This window comes from Phycodurus eques, chromosome 1 (genome assembly GCF_024500275.1).
Source record: "Phycodurus eques isolate BA_2022a chromosome 1, UOR_Pequ_1.1, whole genome shotgun sequence".
In the NCBI taxonomy this organism is placed as follows: Eukaryota; Metazoa; Chordata; class Actinopteri; order Syngnathiformes; family Syngnathidae; genus Phycodurus; species Phycodurus eques.
The window spans coordinates 27,133,018-27,143,524 of record NC_084525.1 but is presented as its reverse complement, the minus strand read 5'-3'; the positions used below and the strand labels follow the sequence as shown (position 1 = coordinate 27,143,524).

The following is a 10,507-nucleotide window of genomic DNA, read 5'->3' as shown; positions in this document are numbered from 1 at the left end:
GTTCTGGCTGTCACTATGCCTCACTGGCATAAATAAATGAACAAAGATACATTATTTATTGTAAATATAATTTATGGAGCAATTAAGTACACAAGTATATACAGTAAATGAACAGGCCATTTAAATAGACACATTGCTCCATCTTGTGATCAGATCGGTGATTGGTTCTCGGTTTTTTAAACTTCCTGATCGGTGATCGGCCTAAAAAATCCTTATCGTGTAAAGCCTACTAATTAATTGCCTTTGAAAAGTAGTCCGACGGTAGTGTCGCAACTCTACTCGGCACCCGCCTAGCAGCTAGTTGCTACTCTAGCCACTAATGGTGACATCAGGCGTAATTTTATACAATTTAAAACAATGACAGCGCGATTAATTAGCCTTGTAGATTCGTGACAGAGTTGAATGTTGCAATGGGAGATAAACAGTTTTTTTTTGGTTACCCGCCACTGTGGTTACTGGTTACTGGTTATTAGTAGCTAGCCACTAAGCATTTAGACCAACCAGAATTTTTGATTATATGTAATATTTTGCCCATTGTTGGGTAAAAAATTGCCCATGGTGGGTTTTACTGAGAAAAAGCCCTCGTCCGAAATGTACCGCTCCCCCCCATTGGGCCTCAGTTAGATTGAAAACAAAAGCATGATCCAGGCCTAGCGCGGCACCTGTGAGTCGGAACGTGGAGCGCATTATTCCCAATCGGTGAACCCACAGCAGATAAAGATGTCATGGGATTATTAAAAATACAACTCTCCAATACGCTGAATGTAGTTGTGGTAATTAGTGGGAGCATGGTGCTTTTCCTTCAAAGAGTCAGTCGACTCTTGGGGTCATTGGACAGAATGAAAGAAGTGTGTTACTTTCGTCCAGTCTACTACAAAATGTTGTTTTAGTCGCAGTCATTGGAGAGATTTCTGCTTCACAAAGATAGAATGGTGTAAAAGGAAGCAAGGGATTCTGTGCTTTTGGGCAATCTCTGGATATTTTGCCTCCATTTTATTCCAGAACAAAACTCCATGTTTCGAAGCAGTTTTGAAGACTTGATTTCCTCATTTGCGAGCCTGTCATCACATATTACACAGCGTGGACTTGTTGTTTGAAAATCACCTGTAGTGATAAAGCAATATTTAAAGTAGGAATGAGGCTATATTCTCTAAAATGCAGCTTTCTTTTTCTTAAACACTCTAATTCTGTCTCATCATTTGGACTGCTACACTTTACGAAGAATTTGGACCAGGATGTTTGTTTTTGTACAAATCTTTACTTTTTTATACATTGTATCACGTCTTCAGGGTGTACCCCTCCTCTCACCCGAAGATAGCTGGGATAAGATGTACAGTAGAATCATGTACTTGGTCAAAGGATTGTTCTTGGTAGATCGATAACTCAATGTGTCGTCCACAGTACACATGAAATACATCATCCCTGACACATGATGTATGGTGAACGTGATACATAGATGGAACATCTGACATAGATTAGACGTTCAGGAGTAGCTGTTGAATTTTAAAGCAAGATTCTTAACATTAAGTTTAAGTATGTCAAGGCCATCTACCTTTCACTATTATTTTTTTTTTTTTTACCTTTCAGAGGTCTTCCATCTCTAAAGCAAGAGTCCTTTTGATTTGGAATGATCAACTGCATTTGAAAAAGCTTGAAAGGTCATATCAATAGTTTTCTAGTGTGAAAACACAGTTTGAGTTTAGTGTGTCCACAGATGTAGGCCATAGGGGAGGCCTGTGCAGTTTTATTTATATGTCACTCATGCGTCAAGTTCTTTCCTCTTACTAACAATTCAAAGGACCGTGTGACTATCTGCAGGATTGGCGGAAAGCAAGCGCCACAGCTGCATAATAAGTTGTTCTTCCATGCCAGACGGTCACTAGTCGGCATCACCATCACAGTCTTGCAACACTGTACAAAAAACATTGCTTCACTAATGTTATTCCTGATCGAGCTGCTTTATTTGTTCTGGCGAGTGTTTTAGTACATACCACATACATTTCTGTAGATTCACAATAATATTCTCGACTAATTTTCAATCATCACCTCATAACTGGGGTAGCAAGTCACCCTGGGTCGACGTCTCTGCTGGCTCCGACGTGAGATGCGCAAGATGGCGAAGACCGTGGAGACAGTTGCAAGCAAGGTTCCCCCGAAGCCTAGCAGGATCCCATACAAGATAGGGAGTGCCACGTCCAAAGGGCCCTTGGAGTACGCAGGGACTGGGGGGCGCTCCACAATAAGATCGAGGTCGCGCCACGTCAGATCAGACGCTAACACAAACCCACACATAATGAATGGCAAAGCACAAAGGCGTGAGATGTTTGGAGGAGCATTTTTTGACAAAGTAGTTAAAATTGGTTCTTGGGGGAATTTAAGGAATAGATGAGGGAGGGATGATTACATTCTTTAATTACTGGAAAATAGTCATCTGCAGTGAAGAGTAAAGTAATGAGTTGTAACTGCCCACAGCCACCAAATCTAATCCGGCATCTCACCGAAACACTATAGTTAAGTGAAGTTAAGTGAAACATTCTTCCATTTGTCATTTCTGAAAGGAGGATTACCAAGAAAGTCCCTTCTTAACATCCATATGTGCATGCTTGGATGCAGTGTTCTCCATTAACCAATTTTAGTTCACAATTAAACAAATTAATCCATTGTTTAAGCATGATGACTAAGCCTACCAAGTGGAAGGTGGTACTCACTGTATTAAAAAACAGGCTACATACCAGGAAAATTACAACACTCTGATTTGTTTCTACAACACGAATGTTCGGTTTCCTGGTCACGTGGCTTCATCATAACAATACTGTAATAATACACTGGAATACTCCAGGAACACAAATTTGTTTCTTTGGCAACACAACAGCGAAATGAAAAGTGAGAAGCAGCATGAGTAAGAGCTCAAAGTATTTCACTGAAATATATATATATGGAGACACGTTTGCAGTGCAACCCCTAAAGGTTGAACAATTAAATATTTGACCAACATTTTCTGCATATGTAATATGCCTCATATGTTGCATAGCACTTCAGAGTTCAAACCAATGTCATGCATGACATGACACAAAACGCTTATTCCAAAAGGGGTGTAGAAACAGGTTTGTCATGATCCTGTGTTTCTGTTGCTGTGTTTTTCCAGTATCCTGGTCTGGTTGATGGACGCAGCCACCTGTGCATACCTGCACTGCATCACCATTAGTTAGTTTTTAAGCGCTTGATTGATGGGAACTAGTTGCTGGAATATTGTCTCCTCATTGTTGTCGCTCTAGCCTCAACCTTTAGTTGATGTTTTTCGTTATTTGTCTTGCTCACGTTGTCATGCTCCCTTGGTTTAATAAAGTTGTTTGTTTGCTCAAATTTGTATTGGATTTGCTTTTGGGTTCAAAATTCTGTACATGCGACTGTTACAACGTGTGAAGTCGGTTTCTAATTTTCAATCATTATCTTATTTTTTCACTTGTATGACTTGTTGGGAATGTTAGAATGTAATTGAAAATATTGCCTGTACAGTTAATTTGAACAAATGAGAGGTCAACCAGCATTCCAACATGGATTGTGTTCAAGTTCAGAGGTTGCACTGTATTTATGCAGATTAATATAAGCAACACCCGACAGGATCATCTACAGGTGAGGTAGAGTTCCAATTACCCTTACTGCAAGATCACTCACCTCTTTTCTGTCTTTTCTTTTCACCTGTTTCCGGTTCTGCCTCTTGGGAGTTCATGGACTTGAATAACTCATGATAGCCTTCGGCATACCGTTTCAGGTTTAAAATTGTATCCTGATTGATGTTCTTTCCCAGCTCTGTGGGGGAAGAAAAATGACTGAAATGCCTAAAGTGCATCGTAAAAGTAATTAATGTAGCTTGGAGTGTTAATTGTAAGTGTTGTTTTCTTGGCAGAATAATAAATTCCAGCAGATGTGTGGCCGGTGTGCCTGAATGTCACTATGAGAGGCTCTCTTTAGACCAGAAATTGATGTTTCATAATTGGTGCGTTCTGCATCCACACAGGTTTTTTCATCAAAGATGCCACCATCTCCCTTGTGTCTCGCCTCATCCTTGCCTTGTCATCACCTCTCTTTTGCTGATGAAAAGAGCAGATGGTTTCCTCGGTGGCTTGTGTCAACTCCACCGAGTCCTCCGTCAGATCATTAACACCATCATCTTGGCCATGTCGGACAACAACACGCCAGAAACTGGCGGCGTGCAAAAATATGCCACTTTTGAAGCTCCAATTAAAACCAATCACAGCGTAATGAAGCAATTATATGTCGCTGTTTCAAGTCTTCAAGGAGGGATTCTTGACTGGAATAAAGAAGCGCTTGTAAATATACAACCGCCGAACAGCCAGATGAGGCTTTGTTCCGATTTGCTTTTGTCGAGGGACATGCTGTGATTTCCCCTCGTGAGGGTTGTTATCAATAGTACATTGTACAAACAAAGGCAGCCCTTTTTATTTGAAGCTTATTACATCAGTAGGCCCTTATAAAAGAATTCCAAAACGTTAACAGAGCCAAACCGCTCATGAAAAACAGAATGTGCAGGCCTGTAGGCAACAATTTTACAACATTTTACAACCTTTCCTTAAGCAGCTAATCATCCGCTTAACTGTGAACTATTATTTTCTAATACATTTTAGGGGTTAAGATGTCATTCAAAACCAATCTTGCTTAGGTGTAGGACAATAATTTGTTTGAAAACCATCAGCTGATAAATGTGATCCACCAAAGGACAGGAATCTGCTTAAGGCACCAATTAGTTTGAAGATGATTGGTTGAAAACCAGGACCCATCATATAACTGACTGAGACATTATTTTTCAGTGGATTTGAAAAAGATACAATACTATGTTATTAAAAGTTTTAGGCCACCTTTCCAGCCATCAATCTATCCATTCTGTGTACCACTTATCCTCCTGTAGGTCACGGTTGTGCCGGAGCCTCTGCACCCTGAACTAGTCGCCAGCCAATCACAGGGCACATACAGACAAGCAACCATTCACATTCACACCATACGGTCAATGTAGAGTCTTCAATTAACCTTGCATGCATGTTTTTGCAATGTGGGAGGAAACCGGAGTACCTGGAGAAAACACCTGTACAGGCACGTGTAGAACATGGAAGGCAGGAGCCCGGATGTTAACCCAAGACATCTGAACTGTGAGGATTTGCTAACTAATCAGACATCGTGCCGCCACGGTTACACTTGTAGTGTTATTTCATTGTTTTTAATTCAGTAAACAAGCACAGGATTATTATAATTATTTCAATTATTATTTGTTAGTTGCCCTGCGATTGGCTGGCAACCAGTTCAGGGTGTACCCCGCCTCCTGCCCGATGATAGCTGGGATAGGCTCCAGCACGCCCGCGACCCTAGTGAGGAAAAGTGGCTCAGAAAATAGATGGATGGATGAATTTGTTCATTAGAAATACAGTCGGTACAGAAGGTTTTCAGACCCTCTTAAATTTTTCACTGTTATATTGCAGCCATTTGTTAAAATCATTTAAGTCCATTTTCCCTCATTAATGCACACACAGCACCCCATATTGACAGAAAAAAACTTAATTGTTGACATTTTTGCTGGTTTATTAACAAAGAAAAACTGAAATATCACACAGCCTTAAGTATTCAGACCCTTTGCTGTGACACTCATATATTTAACTAGGGTGTTGTCCATTTCTTCTGATCATCCTTAAGATGGTTCTACACCTTCATTGGAGTCCAGCTGTGTTTGATTATACCAATTGGAGTTGATTAGGAAAGCCACACCCCTGTCTATATAAGACCTTACAGCTCACAGTGCATGTGAGAGCAAATGAGAATCATGAGGTCAAAGGAACTGCCTGAAGAGCTCAGAGACAGAATTGTGGCAAGGCACAGATCTGGCCAAGGTTACAAAAAACATTTTGTTGCACTTAAGGTTCCTAAGAGCACAGTGGCCTCCATAATCCTTAAATGGAGACGTTTGGGAAGATCAGAACCCTTCCTAGAGCTAGCTTGTGAAGACTTAAAGAAACCGTTTGATCTCTGTCATTGCCAACAAAGGGTATATAACAAAGTATTGAGATGAAATTTTGTTATTGACCAAATACTTATTTTCCACCATAATTTGCTCATAAATTCTTGAAAAATCAGACAATGTGATTTTCTGGGTTTTTCTTCGTCTCATTTTGTCTCTCATAGGTGAGGTATACTTATGATGAACATTACAGGCCTCTCTCATCTTTTTAAGTGGGAGAACTTGCACAATTGGTGGCTCACAAAAATTATTTTTCTTGCCCCACTGTATGACCACAAAATAGGTGAAATTTGCGCACAAAATACTAATTGGTGGTTTTATTATCATTCCGATTAACAACTAAGCAAATAGTGTGCACTATTGCTAGAAACTACAATTCCTGTTGTCCTTAAGACAGGTGTCTTTTCTTATTCTGTTTTCATGCATAGTCTGCAATGCTGGGTGTTACAAATTCTTGTTCTATCTGCCCTCCTTTATGTTTGAGCACCTGCCCCTCCTAGTCTCTGCACGCCCCTGCTCCTGAGGGAATGTAAGTGGTCCAAGTTCAATTCCACAAAGCGAAACTCCGTTAAAGCTTCTGTTATACACCGCAGAGATGACACTGCGTTTCACCAACAAGCCTTTGCGGCACATTCATGCTGGCAAAACAATGTCAGTAAACTCCCATTTGACTCCACACATGATTCTCTTTCCCCCCAAGCCAGCAATTGTCACTTGTTTTATCACTTCCTGGAAGACAAGAGTCAGACTGCTCAGGGGAAAAGGGTGAGTTGTGATTGGCTCATTGAATGGCTGGAGGGAAAGAAAAAGCCACACAGACCCCAGGTAACAAATGCAAGCAAGGTCGGAGCAAAACGTGGACTGGATTTCCCGTGACAATGGCGTTATCTATAGTTATCTATATAGAAAAATTGAATGGAATTAGATTACGACACATTGAGGCTCCTACGCAGTGAAGTGACGGGAAACCGGCAGAATTCTGATCATATTTAAGTGAATAATGACAGGTTTTATGATTTATTTTTAAATTTAAACTTACATTCTGGCCACCTTATATTGACTTTGTCAATACTTTTTTGGCAGTGTTGGGTTTGGTTATTTTCTACGCTAACCTCACCCTATCTCCTTTAGAGATAGGGTGAGAAGCTCAGTCACCCGGGAGGAGCTCAGAGTAGAGCCACTGCTCCTCCACATTGAGAGGAGAAAGATTAGGTGGCTGGGGCATCTGATTCGGATGCCACCCGGACGCCTCCCTGGTGAGGTGTTCTGGGCACGTCCCACCAGGAGGAGACCCCGGGGACGACCCAGGACACGCTGGAGAGACTACGTCCTTCGGCTGGCCTGGGAACGCCTCGGGATCCCCCGGAAGAGCTGGATGAAGTGGCTGGGGAGAGGGAAGTCTGGGCGTCCCTGCTAAAGCTACTGCCCCCGTGACCCGACCTCGGATAAGGAGTAGAAAATGGATGGATGGATTCTCGTACAAATAATATTTCTAGTAATCAATTTTGACAATTTCGTACTGTATTACAAAAGAAGCACCAAAGAACATTTACATTTTACTCCCATTTACGCAGTGTCCCTGAATGCAGCTCAGACAACGAGCCTGCCATGAAAGGCGGCCGTGGCCGCACAGAATTGGTTGCCAAATACTGTGTTTATCCTCCAACATATGAAGGCTCCTATATACTGTACTGTAGTGTGTTCAGACGGGATTTGTCCTGGAAGTCCCGAACAAAATCTGGCACTCTTGAATAAAAATTCCAAAATGTGAACTACTTCGTGAACTTTTGTTCATTGAACTCATTCAGGTACAGCACTGCTTTTTGGGTCGAAGCCCCCCTAAAATAAGCCGAATGACGACACTGACTTATTCTGATGTATGAATGGCAACAGGTGGATACACAAGTTAATTGTACATTCTACTATGTAGTGGAAGATCATTTACCGGTTCTGCCTATTGCTAGACCGTAGACTAGAACTGTACTGCCTGTTAATATTTGTTGCTGTCATAGATAGATGAACAAATATGTATTTGTAATTAATAAATAATTATTTCAGACAAATTAAGACAAATTGAACTTTGCAAAATCTTACCAACGGCGATGTCTGTTCTGTCGATGTGGTGCAAGGCCCAAGTGAGTCGGTCGAAGTAGATCTCCCGACCGTACTTCTGCAGCCAGTCTCCCAGATCCTTCCGACACTTAGCCTCACTTTCTGATAGAACACAATACATGTGGGGCTTATTCACAGAGTTCACTAGACGAATTGCAATACAGTAGAACCTATAAAGTGAAATGCCCCTGAAGTTGTACAATTTAAAATTTGACCAAAGATTTTCTGAGAGAAATACGCCTCCAGTAGCGATGCTGGCTTGAATGGAGCCTTGTGCGACTGCCCTAGATGGCGACCCCGGGTTGATTGTCAAGGCTGGGGGTGCTGACGGTAATATTGCCCATATCAAAAACCCCTGTCCCTGCACGTTGCCCCCTCAGACCTCAGACACTCCTGTGTGGCATTTGCATGTTTTGCCCGCACTTGTCTGGATTTTCTTAGTGTACTGCGACTTCCTCCCACATTCCAAAAAAATACTTTATTATTATTATATTACTTTTAGGTAGGCGCTATCGATCTCAGGTAGGCGCTATTGATCAATGCAAATAAAAAACCAGCAGACATTCCAACAGCTTCTTCCCTCTTGCCATTAAATTGCTAGAGGCTAAGTGATACTCCGTAGTGTGTTTTTATGCTTTTATGTCTCAAAAGGTCGTGATCGCGTGCCAGGCGGGCGGGGACACCTCCCCGGGCCGCCTCTACCTACCCCTGAGGCGGCGGTAAGGTGAGCGACTGGTTAGCACATCTGCCGCACAGTTCTGTGGACACGGGTTCAAATCCGGCCTTGCCTGTGTGGAGTTCGTATGTTCTCCCCGTGCCTACATGAGTTTTCTCTGGATACTCCGGTTTCCTCCCACATACCAAAAAAATACAAGGTAGGTTAATTGAAGACTCTAAATTGTCCGTAGGTGTGAATGTGAGTGCGACTGGTTGTTTGTTTATATGTGCCCTGCAATTGGCTGGGGACCAGTTCAGAGGGTGTGCCCCGCCCTTCGTCTGAGATAGCTGGGATGGGGCCCGGCACACCCGCAAACCTAGTGAGGATTAAGTGGTACGGAAAATGGATGGATGGATGTATCAGAAGTATTTAAAGTAAAGTCAAAATGGGTATTGTCTATTGTCATACTAGAGCGGCTCCAACTACTGGAGACAAATTCTTTGTGTATTTTTGACATGCTTGATAAAGCAAGAGGATTCTGATTCTAACTTATTTTTGCACTTGCAAAACAGTTAGGAACTTAACTTATTATTACTTTACTTTATTATTTAAAAATGTAAATTTAGAGTGAATGAAAATGTTATGATTGCAATACTTTGACCATGGAACAGAAGTATATCGACAGGCAACCATTCACACTGACATTCACATTTATATTCTTAATAAACCTAACATGTATTTTTTTGGAATGTGGGAGGAAGTCGCAGTACACCGAGAAAACCCACACAAGTGCAGGCAAAATAATGCAAATGCCACACAGGAGTGCCTGAGGTGGGATTCAAACTCAACCACTACTTCACTGTGGTTCCCTCCTCTGGGAAACATTGTTTCCAAATAGGAACTAATTGAAAATCTGTCCCAGAGTGCAGTGTCTTTGAATTCTGAGGTATTTTCTGCATTAGTCCACGTTGTTAATGGTCAAAGGTGAGATATATGATGATGAGTGTTGACCTTTTAGTGAAGAGGTGTCTCTTTTGACAATACGCTCCAAGATTTTCTCTTCTGCCTGAGAGAGGGCAACGAGGAGGTCCTCGCACTCAGAAGGCGTGAGCAGCTCCACCAGACGCTCCAGCTGATGGACGCCGATCTCTTCACCCACTAAACAGCCACAACGTGCACTTATTAGACAATCATAGATCCAATTTATCACCATCTCAAGTGTGCTTGTTGGCATGCTGCTTTAGGAAGAGTTCTCAATAAAGCAATCATCAAGTTTGCATGCAGCAAATTTTTCCAAGTTCGAACACTCATTAGCATCTGAGCGGCCCACGTTCTTACATGCTCACCTGTGTCCTCAACCTCCTCAAGTGCCAAGCCTTGAGCAAAAAGAACCAAGAGGAAACCACATTTCCAGACATGCATGGCTGCTGAAAGAACAATCAGACGTAGAAGTTATGAGTTAAAAAGTGTCAGCGATTCACACATACACTACAATGGCACTATAAAACCTCCAACCAATGCAAGAATCCTAATGTGGATGGGCACAAAATTGAACTCTTAACTGTAAATGGTTGAAGGTTGTTGTTAAGATTCATCCATTATTGAGAAAGTGAATGAGTCAAAATTCATGTAAATCAGTTCTAATTTTGTATCCAGTATGCTTTATTAATATGTACTTTAAAAAAAAATAAACAGTTCCATTTAATTCTGTA

At 41.6% G+C, this 10,507-nt stretch overlaps 1 protein-coding gene across 1 annotated transcript; it reads right to left on the bottom strand.

The window, feature by feature from the left end:
* Window positions 1-2,028: 2,028 nt before the first annotated feature.
* On the bottom strand, window positions 2,029-10,217 carry LOC133414025 (transmembrane and death domain protein 1-like). The gene is made up of 5 exons (XM_061699088.1): window positions 10,142-10,217; window positions 9,807-9,953; window positions 8,120-8,239; window positions 3,676-3,810; window positions 2,029-2,273 (listed from the first exon to the last, which is right to left on the bottom strand). Exons 1-5 carry the CDS (start codon window positions 10,215-10,217, stop codon window positions 2,029-2,031), a joined length of 723 nt encoding a protein of 240 aa, XP_061555072.1.
* Window positions 10,218-10,507: the final 290 nt, after the last annotated feature.

Coding starts and splice junctions, on each gene's coding strand:
- LOC133414025 (XM_061699088.1), bottom strand. CDS start 10,217: ATGCATGTCTGGAAATGTGGTTTCCTCTTGGTTCTTTTTGCTCAAGGC. Junction 9,954..10,141: donor TGAGGAGGTTGAGGACACAG/GTGAGCATGTAA, acceptor GTGGCTGTTTAG/TGGGTGAAGAGATCGGCGTC. Junction 3,811..8,119: donor CAGAACAGACATCGCCGTTG/GTAAGATTTTGC, acceptor CTTCCCCCACAG/AGCTGGGAAAGAACATCAAT.